This window comes from Bombus bifarius, unplaced genomic scaffold (genome assembly GCF_011952205.1).
Source record: "Bombus bifarius isolate JDL3187 unplaced genomic scaffold, Bbif_JDL3187 scf7180000008244, whole genome shotgun sequence".
Taxonomy (NCBI): Eukaryota; Metazoa; Arthropoda; class Insecta; order Hymenoptera; family Apidae; genus Bombus; species Bombus bifarius.
Window position 1 is genome coordinate 792418 of NW_022884538.1, and position 20686 is coordinate 813103.

The 20686-nt window shown below is 27.7% G+C and overlaps 2 protein-coding genes across 8 annotated transcripts; one reads left to right on the forward strand and one right to left on the reverse strand.

Moving 5' to 3' along the window:
• Positions 1–263: 263 nt before the first annotated feature.
• On the forward strand, positions 264–15688 carry LOC117211802 (kinectin). 4 transcript variants are annotated; one of them, XR_004488338.1, is made up of 19 exons: positions 264–659; positions 1404–1566; positions 1799–1962; positions 4199–4381; positions 4862–5183; positions 5525–6306; positions 6536–7249; positions 7324–7493; positions 7581–7755; positions 8086–8172; positions 8414–8662; positions 8740–8883; positions 8962–9120; positions 9199–9321; positions 9471–9551; positions 10943–11185; positions 12526–12565; positions 13527–13661; positions 14597–15688. XR_004488338.1 is itself a non-coding variant. In XM_033456019.1 (18 exons), exons 2-18 carry the CDS (start codon positions 1419–1421, stop codon positions 14638–14640), a joined length of 3828 nt encoding a protein of 1275 aa, XP_033311910.1. In that variant the 5' UTR covers positions 264–659; positions 1404–1418; the 3' UTR covers positions 14641–15688. The 4 variants fall into 4 exon arrangements, 2 of the variants coding, with proteins under 2 accessions (XP_033311910.1, XP_033311911.1); XR_004488339.1 differs by lacking the exon at positions 8086–8172; XM_033456019.1 differs by lacking the exon at positions 13527–13661.
• A 553-nt stretch (positions 15689–16241) lies between these two features.
• Positions 16242–19369, reverse strand: LOC117211804 (integrator complex subunit 11). Of its 4 annotated transcripts, none has more exons than XM_033456025.1 (5): positions 19250–19369; positions 18140–18392; positions 17653–18075; positions 16760–17584; positions 16242–16669 (listed from the first exon to the last, which is right to left on the reverse strand). In XM_033456025.1, the coding sequence occupies exons 2-5, from the start codon at positions 18386–18388 to the stop codon at positions 16379–16381; spliced, it is 1788 nt and encodes a 595-aa protein (XP_033311916.1). In that variant the 5' UTR covers positions 18389–18392; positions 19250–19369; the 3' UTR covers positions 16242–16378. The 4 variants fall into 4 exon arrangements, with proteins under 4 accessions (XP_033311916.1, XP_033311917.1, XP_033311914.1 ...); XM_033456026.1 differs by lacking the exon at positions 19250–19369 and adding an exon at positions 18877–18896; XM_033456023.1 differs by lacking the exon at positions 19250–19369 and adding an exon at positions 18536–18674.
• Positions 19370–20686: the final 1317 nt, after the last annotated feature.

Consider the following 20686-nt stretch of genomic DNA (forward strand, 5'->3'; position numbering starts at 1 on the left):
TCCAATAAAATTTTTATTAAATTTAATATAATTATAATATATATACTTTGATAAGTGTGGGATAAAGATATCATATTTTTCTATATGTTAAAAAGTTAACTATAAATTACAATAAAATTAAATCGTTAAATAATATCTATCCCTATTTTATTTATTAAAAACATTTCATTAATATTTAGTAATAAATATTTTTTTGACTATACGTAAAACACATTTAGAAGGCTACAGAGAACGAGAGAACTTATCAAATGCTGTTTTTATAAAGTTGGCCAACTTGTTTTAGTATGCAAAATTGGTATAGTGTCACGAATGTGTTAACTCTTTCGTATGTCGTACAGTGCGTTAGTGATCATGAATTAAATTAGGTTATCAATTATTTATTGTGGTTAATTGTCATTGACAATTAACAAAATTCATGCATGAATATTGTTCTCGTTTGTACGAGTGTTTTGCATACGTGGCAGAGGTTGCCACCAATCAGAAAACGGGAGTTTTGATAGGCGTGGCTTCGAACACGTACACTTGTCTGTGCCTTCGGCAGCCATAATCTTGAGAAGTCGTGTGTGAATTCTTGTCGTGATTCTCTGTAGACAAACAGAGTTCGTTGTTCATTTTACATTCCTCAGTAGGAGCGATCTACTGAATTTTCGGTGAGCAGTGTAAGTTTAGTGAGTTTATTAGTTCTATTGTTTTAACGAAATATTAGTACAATATAAATCATTTTGCCGGTTCTACCCGATTCGTGGTTTAACATTAAGGAACTTGACTCATCTTCAATGATTATGTCGTCGACCTGCTTGTCATCCATATGTCATGTTTACCATACTTTTCTCCAAAATTTTCATCTAACAAATAATCCCATTATAAAACACTTTACATATACGCACATGCACGCATCGAATATACACTTACGTTACGCGCACCCGCACAATATATATATGCATATATGTATATACAATTATATGTTATATATATATATATATGTGTATATACACAATATCATTTATTTTTTTACTCTATATTATTACGTGCCATAAAATGATACATATATTTTACGGAAAAGTATATTTAATATAAATGTAGAATTAGATTTGTTACTAATTTATAGAGTTTGTAATGGAAATCTTTTTTATTGAATTAAAGAATACGTGTGTTTAAATATACTACATGTATCATGTACAAAGTACTATTGTACATATCAATAGTACTCAAAGAAAGTTAACTAGAAGATAATATTTCAAATAAACTATGATAAGATTGTGTAATATCATGCAAGAAATCAAGAACACTTTAGTTAACTGCTCATAGTCAATCTTTTCTTATTATATACAAATTAATTAATGAAATCTTAAATTATTATTATATAAATTGATTATTATCATATAAATACTTTACTATTACAGGTAGAAATATATAAAATGGATGTCCAAACAGGATTGGTATATGTAGCAGTAGTAGTCATTTCTGCAGCAGTTATTGTTTTAGTATCAATGTTTGGCATAAAAGAGAAATCTTATGAAGAAGCAATAGCAGAACAAAGAAAACTTCCTGATGATCTTTTGTTAAGTATGTATAATTCTATCATAATATGATATAAAGATGTCAAACAAATAATTTGGTTTGTCAATTATTGAAAAAGGTATTTGTAGTATCTTATTGATTAAATGAATTATATTAAACATGTTTTAATATTATTATGGATAATTCTTGGCACTTAACTTAAATTATTATATTGGAAGTTAGTATGAAACACTTTTATAAATGAATATGGTAATAGTTGTATTAATATTCATTTTAGATAAAAAAGATAAAAGTAAAGAAAAGAAACATAAAAATAAGGCAGGAAAGAAAGTAAAAGAGAAGAAAGAAGAAAAGGAAGAAAAGGAAGATAAAGAAGAGAAACCAGAGCATGTACAATTTGAGGAAAATCCACAAATTTTACCATTAGAGCCATTACTTCGTGTAAGTACATTTATTAAGTATATGATTACCTTTCTTCAAACTTTCAGTTGATCTAAATAACTTTTGTAGAAATATTTGTTTAACTTATGCACAGAGTGTCCTGCAACATCGGAGAACTGCTCAGTTGTGGATTCTGCTGTTTATATACTTTTTTTATAGTTTTCATGTGCAGGATCCACCATCAAAGCAATTCCCCAATGTTGTGTGAGACCTTGTATTTACATTATTTGTTCAAAAAATAAGTAAAACTATCAGAACCAATTAAAACTGCTTACTTAAAAATACATTTGACATTATATTTGTTAATAAAATAAGTTAAATAATTATCAAATTATTAATTTTCTAAGAAACTTCAATTAGAATAATTGTATTGTTTATCTTTTTTTGTCTAATAAGATATAAAAATTGATCTGTCTTTTAAAAAAATGTATTGTTTAATGTTAATTGAAGTATATAACAAATATAGTTTAACAACAAGATTGAAGTTCGTTTCTCTAATTTTTAAATATTTATTGTATATTTATGCGTGAATCGTCATGCATATTTATAAAATAAAGATATACACATGCGCTTTTTTATTCTTGAGTTTTCATACATTTCATGCATGAAATATGGTATGCTTACATATTGTATGTCACACTTACATATATGTCATTTAAGGTCTTTCTATTCATGATGTATCATATTTCTGGCTAGGTGTCATCCAAACCATAAGGACTAATTATAATATTTTAATGTAACTGTTCAATAACATGCAACATCTTTTTACATTTGTACATCACTTTATCTGAATTAATACATTTATGTTTTACATAGTTTAAGATAACAATCTTATTTAATCAGTGAAATTTTGTTAAAAACGCCCAAAAAATGTAGTTTGTCTCTTTCTATTATCTTCCATCTTAGTTTTTTAATTACTATAGTAATTTTTAAAAATGTACTAATGTGAAATAACTGCACACTCCTATATCAATGTAAAAAATCCAGTTAATAATGTTTTCCCTCTAGAGTCAAATAAATCGTATATACATTATATTAAAATGGACATTTGCTCTTTTAAAGAGATAATTTCACTTTTTGTTTGCAGAAAATTTGTATAAAATTAAATTTATTTAATTAGCGTATGGAGAAATAAAGTTTTGTAATAAAAAGACAATTTACAAGCAAGTTGTAGTATTTTAAAAACAAATGATTAGTGTTTGTTATACATATAGTAATATGCATTTTTAAAAATATGTTTACATAATTAAAATTTTCTACATAGCAACTTCGTTCTAATTTTATAATTTTTTAATTCTTTATAAATGTATGTAATATAATTAAAATTATGCCATGGTAAGTTAATTTAAATTATAATGTTGAGTATGTAATGAAACATCTTATCTTGTATTAAAATAACCTCAGGAAACATTCAATATATTTAAAAACTGAAAAGTACAATAAGAATTTATGAATTTTTATATAGATTTACATTAAAAATGAAATAAAATACCAATATAACATGAGACAAGTTATTTAAAGCAAAAGTTTGTTCTTTTTTGTATATTGCTCATTGATAAACAGTTCTAGGACCTCAAGATTAATTTCTATAAATAACTGTTCCACACATGATAATATCTTATTTTTATTGCTACTTTATCATGTAGATGAAAATTAAGAGAAATAACAAAAAGATATAAAATCCAATTGAATAAAAAATACTCTTTTAATGATACATTTATATTTTTTAATTATACATTTCTAGAAATTTGAAAATGCTATTATTGAATAATTAATATTTTCACAATTATATTAAAATTTAGTAGTGGTGAAGAGTATTAACTGTTTTTTCATATTAATATCTTTTTCTTTTTAAATTGTGAATGATGCAGTGGCTTTATCAATTTCAGGTATATATGTTTGGCAAGAAATCAAAATAAATACAATTTCAAGGTGAAAAATGCATCTATAATATTTATATATAAGTAAACTAAAAGATACTATTATTTTTTTGTAAAAAATATTTTATCTATTGATAAAAACCATAATGATTAAAAAAACTATAAATTTTTAGCTCCTTTATATATACATATATACACAATAACTAACCAATATAAATAATTCTATATGTCCATTTTGATATAATGTAAAATTATTATTATATACCTGTTATTATAAAAGTGAAAGTGCATTGCCTTCACTACTTTTAATTAGTTCAATACATGGGAAACATTTTATATATACATTGAAATCATAGGAGGGTAGCAAAGGAAGTAAGAAGAAAGGCAAGCATGAAAAGGTAAAGCCAATTCTTGTAAATAAAGATGAGCCATTGGTTATTGTGACTGAATTAAGTCCTTCACAACCCCTCTCAACAGAGGTTAATCATTTTGACCTCATTCAACCAAAGGACGACCTCGAACTCATACGGAGTCATAGTGTGAGTGAACTGCTTTTGGTAGAATATTTTATCTCATATGTGTTCCATTCATGTTTTCATATTTTGCATAACTTGCTGCTTCTTTAACACTAAAGCTATATATAGTGCTTCTTTTGTATTGTTAAAGCATTTTTCAAATTTACCTACACCTTCAGATTTTAAACTGATTTTAGTTTGATAAATTAATAATATTAAAAAAATTTTAATAAAAAAAGTTTTCATAAATTGAGTTTAAATGTAAACTTTTAAGTTGATATTATACACGATATAATTGTTTATTAATATTTTCGCTGCAATATCAAGTTCTTCTAACTATTTATTTTCTTTTTGTTGTGTGTTCTGTATGTATGTTTTTTTATGAAATTTTATTAACACATGATTTAATACAAAATTAACTATTATATCTTTAATCTTTAGAATTGTCCCATACACAAGTTTAAATACATATCCTAGTATATTTTAATATGGTTTGTTCAACAGAAAGAAAATTTACAACAAATTGGTCAGTCTGAATCAATTATAAATAAATCTCCAAAGGAAACTCCAACAAAAGTAAAGAAGAATGTGAAAGATTCAGTAAAAAAGAAGGATGACAATATTAAGGAAGAGAAAAAAGAAACAATTAATAATACCAATACATCAGCAGTAGCTAATAAAGATTCTGTAAAAGAAATTAAAGAACAAAAAGAAACTCCAGTTAGAGATGTAAAAGAAATTATAAAAGAAACTGTAATTTCTACTCAATCAACAAATAAAGAATCTAAAAAAGCAAAGAAAAAGAATGATATTCTAGCACAAATTGGTAAGTTAATATATTAGTTAATTCAATTTCTATATTAATTTCTTTAAATGAATTTAAAAAATCTATATATGTGTTTTACTTAATGTCTTTTCATTAATTTTTATAATTTATTTTTTATTTAATATATTTATACTACATAAAACAAAATTATATATACATACAGCCATATTTCTTTTAGTATAATGTTTAATATTTCTTAAATTAAAGATGATTAATTAAGCTTATGTTATCAACTGAATAAGGTGATTCCATATATTAAACTATCTTATCAAGATATTTTTATTATCAAGTGCTTATGATACATATATCTTTTTTAATTTTTGACTCCTTTTTTACTTTAGGTGGAGATAAGGATGCTGTCAATGTATCTTTATTAATGCCTTTAGTTCAGAAAGCTGAACTTAGCCGTTCTGAAATACAAATTCTTATTGACCAACTTTTAAATAAACAAATGGATAATCCTTCAGAACATTCAGAATGGACAGAAGGTCGCGCAGATCCAGTTATTAAATTAAAAAAGCAACTTGCAGAAAAGGAGAAAGCTTTAGCCGATGAACATGAAGCAAATATTGCATTTCAAAATAAATTGAAAGAGTTACGTGCTGAGTTGAATTCTGAAAGGTCTAGATTATCAGCTAATGTAAGACAATTAGAAGAAGCATTGAATGCTAAAGTTACAGAAACTCAAACTCTACATACACGAATGCAACATATCTTGGAAAGTCATGCTGCTGAAAAACAAGGATTTACTAGACAAATTGAACAATTGCAAACTAAAGTAAATGAAAATGCTGCAATTATTCATAAGATGCAAGAGGATCAAGGACAAACTCAAGGTCATATGCAACAAGAGTTGATTGCACAACGTAAACAAATGGAAGTACAATTTGCACAAATGCGTGATAATGAAAATGCATTAAAAGCACAATTAGCTCAAAAACATGTAGAAGTACAAGAATTACAAAGTGAGTTGCAAGCAACTTGTGAGAGTAGCACTGCTGAAATAGAAATGTTACGGCAACAATTAGGACTTATGCAAGGTCAATTGATGCATTCAGAAGGACAATTACAACATTTCAAGGAAGCTGGAGATAGATTGCAAGATGTTGCTAGGCAGCTTGAGGTAAGAAGAAATTGATACAAGCCTTTAAAAGGCTTAATATGTCAATTTTTTCAAATAGATAATTAAAAAAATTCCAGAAGGGAAGATCATAGATGTGGGTTGTTATTTGTACAATAAGCTTCTTCCTTCTCCTCATTTTTTGTTGATAAAAACAAAGATAAATAATAATTTTTACATTATACAAAGCGTTAATAAATTGCTAATAAAATATTTATATTTATTTGTTTAGGATTCCCATCGTGCACAAGCTGATTTAGATCACAGACTAAAAAGCGCTCATCGTCATGAACAGGAACTTCAAAAACAAGTGAATTCATTGCAAAGTGAATTAAATTCTGTAAAAACAGAAGCTAATGATGCTTCAGCATTAAAAACAGAATTGAATAAAGCTCAGTCTGAATTAGTGAAATTAAAATCTGAGCTGTCAGTATCAATGAATGAAGTGAAATATGAGGCAGCTGAAATTACAGCTCTTAAAGTGACACTTGTTGACAGAGAGGAAGAACTGAAAGTATTTCAAGAAAAGCTTATTAACAAAGACAAGGATCTAGAAACATGTAAAGAAGAACTTAACATTGTACGAACTGAACTAAAGCAGTCAACAGAAAATATAACACAGTTGGAAACACAGTTAGAGGCAGTACAGAAGAATTTAGATACTGTACAAGACGAACTTAACGAGACAACAAAAAGTCTAGAAATAGCACAAGGCGACGTTAATACTAATCAATCGAACATGGAGAAGTTAGAGGAACAGTTAAAGCAGTCCCGAAATGAATTAGAAGAAACACGTGCCGAACTTAAAGCTGCAAATGAAACAACAAATGAAATGAACGTGTTAAAGGCAGAAATAAGTAGGTTACAGAAACGTGATCAGCGATCAAGTGAAACTCAGTTACTGATTACACGACTGCAGGAAGAAAATGATAAACTTTCTATACAGGTATCATTTATTTAAATATCAAAATAAATGTAAATTATATTTCGTTGAAAATATACAGATTATTTTTTTTTCAGCACACAATTCTCGCAGATTTGGAAAAGAGACTTAAGCAATTACAAGAAGATAATGAATCACTGGCTTCTCGATTAGCAGCAACGACTGAACGTCCAGCTGCAGAAGGCCGTGAAAATGGAATTGATGATAATGTTCAAAAGAATGTACAACTTGTAGAACAAACCAATTTGTATGTATAAGTCTATTCTAAAACACTTAATTTAGTATATTTTGATTCTTGATAATCAATCTTTCTTATATCAATTATATCTTAAAGGTTGGCCCAAAAGGAGAGTCAATTGAATGCTTTAAGAACTGAATTAACACATAAAGAAGTGGAACTGAATCAATTAAATACTCAGATTGATGCATTACGAAGTGATGTAAACAATCAACGTACTCTTGCTGCCCATTTAAATAATGAATTGGAAGCACAAAGGTCCAAAAATAATGTAAGTTATAATATGTATAGATAATCTTTTTCCAGTATATTTATTTAAGATATATATACATGTATATATATGTGTGTATATATATGTTAATACTACCAACACGTAAGTGGTTAAATTGTATATATAAATATGCAGTTAAATTTTTATATAAAAATATTTTTTTATATTTATGTATTTTTGCAATCAATTTTTATTGCTTCCATCACTTTGCCAACCTCCTCTTAATTTTGAAATTTCAAAAGAATTCTTTAAATATATTTGTCAGTCGTTTATATGAAATATCTATCTCAAAGTTTTACACTGATCTTCATTTCTTTATGGTTGGAACAGGAATTACGTGTAAAAAACTGGAAAGTGATGGAAGCTCTTTCCGCCGCCGAATTGCGTGCTAAATCTAATAATGGGAAGAACTTTGATGTAAGTCCCCATTTTACCTATCTTAATCTTTATTCTTTTCTTTCTAAATTTAGAACTGATCTGTTTGTTTTTAATATTTTATATATGTATAATTGAATAAATTATAATTTCTCACCTACGCTCTCACCCCTTTTTCCCTCCACACTCTCTCTAAAATATGAATATCATACATGTATATTCATTCATTTTTTTCTCTTTAATAAAATAGATTAAATTTAAATGAATAACAATTAATTTTTAGGAAATTACACAAAAAGTAAAAGCAGAAGAAGAAAAGTTAACAAAGGCTTTATTAGAAAGGATATTCCCAGAAATAAAAGTATCTGAAAAATCACATGAACTGTGGCTCAAAGTTTTTGAAGAAAAGGTGAATACAGTTTTTACTGAATTGAAGAAAAAGAATACTACTGATAATCATTCAGAATTAGAAAAACAAAACAAAAATTTACAAGATATGGTTTCGCATTACAAACAAATTATTGATGATACAGTAAGTTTCTATTGCATTTGTAATATGTTCTTGTTAAATTTTTACTTCGATTGTATTTATCAAAAATGTATCTACAGGAAGGTATGCTTAATAAGCTGCAAAGTCATGTAGAATCAGAGGAAACAAGGTGGGAGTCACAGCTTCGACAGAAAGAAAGTGAGGTAGCAGGTCTTAGAATTGAATTGAATGAACTCATGAGTAAATTAAATATAAATGAAAAGGTAAGCTCTGTAAAAATATAAAAATACATTTATCTTTAATATTTTGAAATGTAAGTAAATAATTTCATATGTTTGTAGTTACAAGATAAGGTAATAGAATTGGAAACCAGACTAAAAGAAGCTGAATCTTTTAAAGAACAAGCTAATGTTGAATTATCGACACATAGATCCACACCAAAATCGGTTTTGAGTGAAGTAGATACTCATGATTTAGGTACATTAGAAAAGCTTCAAGAGGTAAATCAATAAAGAAATAAATTATTACTTGGATATGCTGAATAATATGTCATAAAGCTATTGTTACATTAATTATAGGAAAAAGCACGATTGTCAGAAGAACTTCAAATAGAATGTAACAAAAGAGCAGCGGTAGATGCAGAATTGGATAAATTACGATGTGTAGTTACACAACTTCATCAAAAAATGTCACAACTTAAGGTATTATATATGTAATGTATATGCATATGTATATGAACAATTTGAATGTTACATATTTTTGAAATCAAATTATAAAATATTGACATTAATTATAAAGTATTATATACTTTTAAATTGTAAATATTATCAAGGATTTCTGTTAATTTTAGAGTGAAGTTTATGGTGGTTGTAGCAGTTCAGAACAGCCAATATTAAATGGACCGCCAGCTTCTGAATGTTCTAATTCCGAGGTTAGTATACATTGATTTTAAATGTTTCATAAGTGTCATAATTAATTTTTGTCCAGTGCCTTTTGTATAAAAAAGTTAAAAAGCTTATGTTATAGCTGTAATGACAAATATTATGGCTATAATGCGAAAATGTGAAAAACTACATAATGCTGCAAAATTCTGACGTGATGTATCAATTATAATTAATTTGTGAAATTAATTACTAACAACAGACCTTTTGTGTTTTGCTGTTATTGTACTATATGTAATGATTATATGGTAACAATTTATATATAGATATTATTTTGTAAAAGTCAATTAAATACTTAACCGTTTCAGTGGAAAGTAAACATTTTCTATTATGAAGTTTTCTTCAATTGAAACATGGAATTTACTTGATGTAATATGATTCTAGTGATTGGGGTTAGGTTGTCTTTTACAAAGTATTATCTACGAAAAATTCGTTGTTTATTAGATACGTAATATAGGCAATCAAATTGATAAATTAATGGGGAATACATAACATTGTATTGAATATAGTTAAATCATATTAAATTTTATTTTATTAATACTAGCAGCAAGAGAAAAAGCCCAAATATATATATAATTGTAGACCTTTGAATTTGGCTGCTAAATTTTACAAATTCAACAAACTCAAATGTGGTATTATTGCCTGCACATATTAATTTAATTCATATATACACAATTTCATTTAATATATTATACATATTAAACTCATATATGCTAATTATTCAATGATACCACAATTTATACCTATATAATACTTTTGTGCATTTAATGAAATTTCGATATTATACGATCGCTAACAACAACGATTAATTTGCTAATGTTGCTTATTAGCAACTACTATTACTATTTTATAGATATTTTGTGTATAGTTTTGTATTTAGAAAAATGATATCAAAAATTTACATTTTTGATTTAATACAAACATGAAATTGTTTTCGGAAAAGAAAATATTACTTTGTCAACCTATAATTATATAGTTCTTATAGAAAAAGAGTTATACATTTATAAATAATACATACATTTTACTACATTTATTCATGTGCCAAAATGTAAATTTTTTTTAGTAGTATAAAAAGATATCTGCTTTCGAATTCCATCATTTTTCTAAATGCAAAGAAATTTTATGGATCATATATTATTTTGAAATAATATAAGAAAAATATGTGAATTATTCTAATAAAATATAAAAAGTTGAAGTTTTTATCAAACAGATATGTATCAGCAATTTGATTGTTGTGTATCATTTGATGTTTGAACCATCTCTATTAACAGAACGACAATTTTGAAAATTTTTCTTTGCTTGATACATTAAAAAATTTGATAAATTGTCGTCACCTAATGTAATGTGTGGTGAGTTAAATAATTATATATCTGAAATGCAGCTCCCACTAGCAACACAGACTCTGATAGCTGCATTAGAAAATATTCTTCTCAAGAATACAGAGTTCGCAAATTGTTCCATAACCAAGCCTATCAATTTGGTTCAGTCTCAACAAGAAATTGACAACAGCCCCCTTACTACAAAATACTCCTCCAAATCTTGTCATATGACAGATCACAACACACAGGCTAGCTGGAATCCATTGATGGGCCAGCAGCATAAAAAGCACAAGAAAAAAAGGAAGGTAAACTCCAAAACTGTGAAAAGAGGAACAAATATTACTGGCTCTGTTACTGTATAGGTGCACTTCAGTTAGTTATTAAAATATGAAACATTTTTATTTGGGCTCAGTATTACAATGAATGTTATTTCAATTAGTATTATGTGTTTTATTAGTCCTAATTATTACATTCATTACAAACGCTTACTCTTTGCATTGTAATTGAATGTTCTATAATATTGCAATATAAATTACATAATATATAATTTTTAAACGTCTGCTGCAACATTTAGAAATATTCAATACTAGAAACAATTTTTTTATATTATATACGTAAGATAATAACAATTCCTTGTGATAATCCTGAGACCTGTGTTATTATTTTATTATAATATTACAGAGTATCATTTGGTAGTCTATAATTTAAACAGTATTTTGTAGTAGATCTATTCTTCATGTATCTCAATAATTTCATTGTTACATACTTTATTGTGGCTGTTCATATAAGCATTAAGAGCAACCATTTACAAGTGATCTGTAGTTATACACAAAACGATGAATTTATATATACATATAAAATTGTGTTTTATAATCATACATATAAACACTTATTATATATTGGTTTTATGTATAGTAAAATAGTATTCTGCACAATTTATTAAGAGTTACTTAAATATGATTTATGTTTGATCAATGTATGTATATGTATATATACACACACATATATATATATTGGCTTTAAATTATTAATTTCATATGATTTAAAAATGAAAGATTAAAATGGCAGTACTAATGACAGTAAAACTTTACATTTTGCTACACTTGTATGTAGTGGATTTGTTTATGAAATGTGTACAAACACATAATATCTATAATATTTAATAAGCTACGATATTCGTGATATATCTATCGAAAGTGTATGCTAGCAGCATTTTATTTATCATATATGCATTTTGTTTTAGTTTATTTCGTTCTGAAAGGAGGAAATGCGAATAGCGTATGTATTGCAGCAAGCATCCTACCTAATTTTGTACAACAATGTTTTCTAAAAGTGAAAATAAATTATTTTTTAGGAAATTATCTATTATGAAATCATTTAGTATTGCAAAACAAGTTTCAAGAATCATTGGCAATTTTAGTTTGGAAAACTCGATGCAAACTGTAATAACATACTTGTCCCATTGTCCCAGTGTTTGTTTCATAGAAGATAAAAAAGTATTTAAGATTTGCTTAAAATAGCGGTTATTATTAAAACAGCAGCGATTCATCGTGACTCCACGATTAATAAGAACATTTGCTTTGACGTACGAAATCTCATGCTATAACGATGAATAACAATTTTGTTATTTTGATTGTTCTGACAGTCCACTAAGAAACCCATGGCAAAACGGCGCAGATTCGCAGGTATGCAAATCAAAGTATGAGATTCTGGAACTTTTCCTTCTTTTGAAAGGGTTGATGGTAGACTGCTATTAGCAGTTTATGCCAGGTCTTACTACAATAGTCTATTTAAAAATATTAATTTACGTTGCACCACACATTATTTTTTGTAGTATTAAATGTTATGTTCTTTTTTTAATGGGCACTATTTTATTATTTGCTTACAATTAGTAGCATTTCTACAACCAAGGAATAACAAACATAATTACTCAATAATTGAGTTATTTATAATATGTTAGACAGACTGATATTTTATAATATATTTAATATTATTTTTTTTTATTAGAAATTTATTGGTTATGCTTTTTGTTAATTTCTATAAAATATAATAGTCATAATTCAGATGTTAGAAAAAAAATTTTGAAATTTCTAAGAATTGCAAATTTATTCTTATATTATTAGCTAGATATCTCTGGTTATACATAAATATTTAATTACATGTAACATAAATAAAATTTTATCACATATTGTGTAATATCTTTTGTATTATATTTGTACATATTTCATTTGATAAATTTTCAAATTTCTTAAAGATATTTTCGTTAATGATTTTTTATTATTAGCTGTTTTAAGTTATGAGCTATCATAATGTGTGTGTCCCCTGAAATATGTTGCACAGTGTTTAGATCTCATTAGCTTTATACTTTATTTGATCATGCAGTTTGAATGTCTTGCATCTTGTCTGTCCCAATATGTTGTTAAGGGAGATCAATTTCATATATTTTTATTTCCAATTACATCAAATTTTACATATTATGAAACTTGTTACATTATAGTACAGTGTTATTTGTACTGATGTAAAATATAATCATGTGTCCATCAAATTATTTTAGAATATATCAATGCCATATGGATAGTAAGGAAACTAATTGATTTGTCTAATATCAACTATTCACTTCTAGAAAGCGCAATATTTTTTATATAGATATAGAAAAGTTGTACAAAGACGAACAAAAGTTTATAACATTGCCGGTGCGGAAAGGAGCGATGCGAAGATGATGGGTATCAAAGAACATGCATAGCTACATGTGGATCAATTTTTATGAACACAAACACTGGGGTAAAGGGCACACTATAAAGAAATTTTATGTTTGCTCTATCAAATTGATTATGTGATTTTTCATTAATTTGAATCATAAATAGTTATTCATTATAGTTTCCCATCATTGTTATATTTTATTTTCATAATTTGCATCGCTTTTGCTCTTATATGTTTAATTAACTTTTTTTACAGATGGTAAACACATTATTGGACATAACATAGCATTTTTTTTTAGCAGCCACAATGTTTAGTAAGAAACATGCTTATATTAATAGATAACAAATACTATTAGTATTATTTTGCTATATAGTTAAGTTTATGCTGTTTGATTTAAATTTTCTAATATTAAATTAATGTAAGAGAATAATTAAAAAAATACTAATTTCTTTATTTTGAAATTTTTACTTTTTCTAAAAGTTCAAACAGCATGAATGTTATTCAAGCTTTTTAAGTGATCTGTTTATATATTTTTTGCTTGCAGTAATATATATATATATATATATATGTATTTGTGTAATCCTCATATGTGCAATTAATATTTTATTAGCTAACTAAGATATTTAATATTGCTTTTGTGTACGGTGATGGATTCTATTCAATACAATTTTAATATTGCGTGCTAATTTATTAGCATATGCTGCTAAAAAGGGTATGTGTAGTAATGTATAAAAATGTATCATATAAGTAACATACAAAATTAAAATATAAATAAGCACGCAAAAAGTAATTAGATATATTGTTTTAGTTTTTATTTCCAGTAGATATATTGTCATCTATCTATTCATATTATATATACAATAAAATTAATGACATTAAAATCAATAATGAATCAGAAAAGTGAATTGATTGTTTTGTATCTGCTGGAAGAAAATACAATTATTTTCAATTTTTATCTATATAAATTTTTTTTCAAGCATAGGATAATATGATAAACCTTTTAATGTATTTTTCAGGGTGGTTCAAGAAAAAAATAACTTTAAAGAACAAGCTGCGTTAACGCAGCACGACACCAGATAATTGATAAAGAAAATACACGAGAAATTACATATGCTCCAATACTACATAAACATCAATGGTAAATTTTGCTATTGAGAAGACTAATATCACGATGGAAATATGATGAATAATGTTTCTTATGGAAAGAATATATTATTTTATTATATGGAAAGAAATATAAATAATGAACTTTGTAGTTAGACACTAAGAAATAATGAAACTGCTGTTTGTCACAATTACACAATTAATAGATATAAAAAAAGCATAATTAAAAAATGATTAAAATCATGCAATGTAAATTACAGAACAACAGTAATTATTGTTTAAATATTATTTCTGTTACATAAAGCATGTTCATCAGGCGTGTTTGAAGCCTTCATAGTTTATTTAAAATTTATTATTCATAAAATCATTTATAGAATAAAATGTACGTACATATGTATAAATGTACGCCTAATGGAACGCACGAATTCTAATTTTGAGTAGGTAACGCAAGTATCTTTACGTACATTTTTTTAAATTAATAGCGTGCAATTAGCAGAGTCTTAGATTATTTTCATATTGTTAAAGAATTTGTATACAAAGCTGAGATCGTTAATGAATTGATGTGCAATAAACATGTTCGTGCGATCATTAGTATAAAAGTATATAGATGGAATTCAATACGTGGCTTGTTAACGCAAATTCACGAACAAGTAATTAATTTCGTAAAATATGAGACAAATTTAATAAATCAACTCTAATGAACTTATAAATCAATAATTCAAAAATGTGTTCGGACAGGATGTTTTGAATATATTAAAATATAACGAAGTATACAAATTATATTAACAAATTTATGTTTTAAATAATTTGTAAGTACGAAATTTGAACAATGACAAGGAATAGACCGTATGTAAATGGGGCATTTAAAAGAGCGTTTGTTAATGTTTTTATGTGTTAGTTTATTTTACAAAACAATATAATTTTTATTATGATCTACGTTACAAGATATGAAATAGGTGATAATACTCTATTTATAATATATTAAACACTTGTTTCTTAAAGTATCATTGTTTCGTTTATTTACAAAATTGTATAAGGTTTAACACACATAGTACTTATTTATATTTTACATTTAGTAAAATACGTAATAAGATTATTGTTTTATTTCACGTTACGCAATATACAAATTTCAATAATAATTTGTAATTATAGTGAACGATGTAAATTATTTATTCACATTTTATAACACTCCCAGGTTTCAGGGTAAAATACCTTCAATTAAATAATTTTAACCAAATACCTGCTATAATGGTTATTCAATATATTTCTTCAGTTTTTGATAATATCATAAAAAATGCAGTAATAGTATTTTTTTAAATGGTATTTAGCTTAAAGTACGAAAAGGAGTAAAAAATGGTATTTATTTTATATAAGTAATTAGATAATCCATATACGATACTACAATGAAAAAATATTTTTAATCTATCAATATTCACAATTATAATAGTACAATACAACACGATAAAATACAATACAATATAATGCAATTATTCTAATGCACTTTTTAAAATGAATTAATGACTTAATCTGTGATGAATAAGTATATAAAACACATAGAATTTATAATTTATACCTATATACACTTTATTAACCATAGCAGTATCACAGGTTACAAAAAGTCTTAAGATCCATTATGTACCAATTAAGTAATTGATTATTTTTGTTTCTAATACATGTAATCATCAGATCATTGCTTAGTTTAGCATAGTTTGTAAAAATCCTAGAATGTAACTACCCAAATCTTCATCTTGATTTGTCCATGAAACATACACGCTTTTTTGATCATCTTCATCGCCTTCTACTTTTACTAAAACAGATTCGACAGATATTGATCCATCTGTTAATTGAACTGTCCAGCCTGGTAATCTCTCTTTCAGTGGTTGTAATAATTTTAAAGTCGTTGAATGTGCTGGACCAGGGTCCCTTACTTGTACAGTGGATGTAAATCGTACTATATGTTTAGTTATACCTGCAGCTTTTGTCACCTTAAAACAAATTTTCAATTATTTATTATGTATAGCTTAACAAATATACAAGTATATATTATCGATAATTGAACGGAACGTGATAATTACTTCATCTGCGTCCACAAGACATACTCCATCTTCTCGTAACATTAAAACACTGTGAAGTAATCTTCGTCGTTTAGGATCTGGTGGCAAAGCCGAGTATCTTTTGGCTTCAGACTTTAATAATGCTAAAGAAGCGTCTACTGGCACTTTGGCGATGGTTGTGATAACACAAGTTTCTCCATTTGCAGGATTGTAACAATTTGTTCCAAATTCTTGTTTTATTTTTTCTTTTAAAAATTCCATTTTAGCAAATTCTCCATGTACAAGCATAACATTTTTTGGCTCACAATATTGTATTAATTGCATAATACCTTTTGCATCTGCATGTGCAGAGAAAGACATATACTCTACTGCCATTTTGACTTCGACAATCTGTCTGTTTTCAAATTCAATTCTTCTAGAACCATTTAAAACTTTATGTCCAACAGTGCCTTGAACGCAAAATCCAGGCATAATAACCATATTTGCTTCGTTTGGAGCCCATTTCTTAAAAATTTGTAAAGATAATCCTGCATGCAACATGCCCGGTGTAGCAAATACTACCATGGCTCCAGGATTATCAATATATGCTTTATCAAATGGTTTTATATGTTTAAAATCAAACATATTTCTTTGCACAAAAGTTTTCTTAATTTTTTGATTAGTCCAAGTAATAAACATTTTATAATAATTATTCGCTTTTTCAGTTAATCCTAAAGCAAAATATACAGGAACTTTTAAATTCATTCGCTCCCAATATGTTTCTAATAATATACATAATTCTTGTGCACGTCCAAGAGCAAATACAGGAATTAATACTTTGCCACCTCTATCTATGCATTCATGAACCTAAAAGATAAATTTATAAGTTTCATGTAAAATCTAATACACGTGTAGTATTAATAATATCAACATACTTTCTTTAAGAAGTCTCTTTCTCTACATCTTTTAGAATCTCTGATAGTTGTTGCATATGTTGACTCTGATATTAATAAGTCTGGTCTACATTTATCTATCCAAGCAGCACCTAAATGCCTATCAGGAGTCATATTGTAATCCCCAGTATAAACGATTGATTGTGAGCCAACTCGAATCCAAAACATTGCAGCACCAAGTACATGTCCTGCATAATATGCTTTTATTTCCAGTTCCGAATCAACCATCACAGATTGATGCAATGTAACAGCAATGACCTTTTTCATACAGTCTTTTATCATTTGTGACGTAAAGAAGTTGCTTTCTCCTTTACGTTCTACTGCAACTTTTCTCATATCTTCGAGTAAGATTGGTGCAATGGCTTTTGTTGGATGTGTCATATAAATTGGTCCAGTATATCCTACCTGTAAATGCAATCATTTCGTCAAAGATCATGTTTTAATATGTAACTTTTATGATCTATATTACCATCTCTGTAAAGTATGGGAGGGCACCACAATGATCTAAATGAAAATGTGATATAATCACACAGTCTATGTAATTAGTCGTTGGTCCTTCTGGGATTATGTATGAAAAATCTGGGAATCGTCTTTCATCATTGAATCCCATGTGCATGCCACAATCCAACATAATGTTCTTTCCACCCATTGATACAAGAATGCAGCTCCTTCCAACATCTTGACCAGCTCCCAAAGGGGTTACTTTGATATCTGGCATTTCTCTAAATAATGTATCTCAATTAAAATAACCTATTTACTTCATTTATTTATATAATATTATCATGTAATAGAAAAATATCTATTATAATAAGGAAAATTAGTTTCGTAAAAATAGAGAAAATTTTCTATCATTATAGTTACCTACAATATCAGTCCTTTGACTGATAGGCTGTTTAAAAGATTTATTTGATATGTTATCAAAAACGATCAATTCACAGATATTAATTAATCATCTTTCATTTCGTTGCTATTTTTGTATAATGAAGAAAAAACCGAGTATCAGTCCTTGTTGCTTCATGTTATTAACCTATATTTTTACCGTCTCTTTACCGCAGACAACATAGAGAATGCAAGTGACTGATAGAATACGACCAATATAGTAGCGGCCTAAATTAAAACTAAAATCTTCTATGAAATTACAAATAAAATATAGAGAGGATATTCTATAATCGCAGAAGAAGTGTAGACTTTTATTCTTATACATACTTCTGCTTTAAAAAATTGCGATATAATCTATAAATAACTTAAGCATAAATTATGCCGGATAAGTAATCAATTAATATAACCGTACCGTTCGTATTACCAATTTAATACAGTACACATAATTTTATAAAAATAGATATATAGAATATACACATATATCGGACTAATACTACGACTTATAAGATTTGTTTATTTGCATTTTTTCACGTTGTGGAAAGTATCTAATAAACTTTAGTTGTAAAATTCTGTTTGTGATAAAGATTGTTTTGAAAGACATGTCCATAACATGTACAAAATTCTACGATACCATTTGTAGATACGTGGTGTTCCTGTTTTACCTATAATAAACATTGATATTTTACGTACAGTTACCTACATGATCGACCGACACTCAAGAATTTTTAAAGTAGCGTTGCGCCTGTATCATGTCCAACCTTCTTCCACCGGACTGTGGAAACACGTTCCTGCCCCTGGATCGTTAGACGCAGTTTCACCAGTAGCCTCCTGTACGGCTACAGTGAATAATTAAGTAAATTAATATTGCAAAAATGAGGAAGCACTCGTGGTGATTTGGTTTGAGAATTTTATATTTTGTAGTTACATATGGTAAACTAGAGTTGCAAGATGGAATGAATAATTCACTTTGACAGCCCTTCTGGCTTTTAGAGTCATTTCTTTCTCAGCACACTTTATTGCTAGAATATTTATGATTGAAAATACTGCTCCGGATATGTCGTTCGTTGGTAATGAATTTCTTTTCAGGTGGGATTATACCGTTTACGCGATAAAGTTGTATTATAAATAATACGAGCCGATCGTTTCTAAGGATATATTAATAAGGAATAAAACTAACTTACCATAACGATTATGGTAAGTTTCAAATTTGTCAAAAAAAGGAAAACAAGTGACGTTTTATATTATTTTATAAATTCGAGACGCGATAGATTTTAAACACAAACGCAAGACTTGCGGATTTTCCCGATTTCCTAAATCACAACTATCTGGGAAGGTATGGAGGCAGGCTCGTACACAGTTTCAATACTTTATTCATATAATTTCGTAGTTACGGCATTATTTCTATATATTTACATATCTCCAATTTTTTCAAGGGAGCTCGTAATGCGTGCCTGTGCGCGCACTACTATATTATCCGTGTGTACCTGTACGTGTATCTGTATGCGTGTTCACATGTATTCGTGTTTGTTCGATCATGTTTCAGATCAAGTTGTAAAACGTATCGTCGATATCGTTTCATTTTCTCTTGTCGCTGCTTACATTTTGTTCTCGTCCCCTTTACACTCGTGTCCTATAAAACATAGAACGCTACGGCGAAAGAAAGAGAAACTGCGAATTGGTTGCGCGGATCCGTCGTGTTGCATCGTGGCGTCGAAGATCTGCGCGTCTCTAAAGTCGGGAATTCTAACGAAAACGGCACAGGAGGCTTCGCATCGACATGTAAAAAATCTAAATGCATTATTTACGCTACGGCTCGTATTTTATATACTTGGCTCGTGTCCACACTTAAGTTCCCGAAAACGAAAGGGGCTGGCCCGTGCGTGCCGAGCCAGCCAATCGGCTCGATCGCTTTTTCTCTTTCGTCGCAGGAGAACACATGCGTGTGATTACACGTGCATCCACGCGCGCCACGCACCAATGCGTATGTGTATATACCCTTTCCTGTCCGAGGAGGATCGATTTCCGATGTAAGCATTATACGCGCTCGAATCCTATTATACATACACACATACGTATAACAGTATACATGTATACGTGTAAGAATCGGGAGCTTCAGCTTCTTAAAGAACAAAAATAT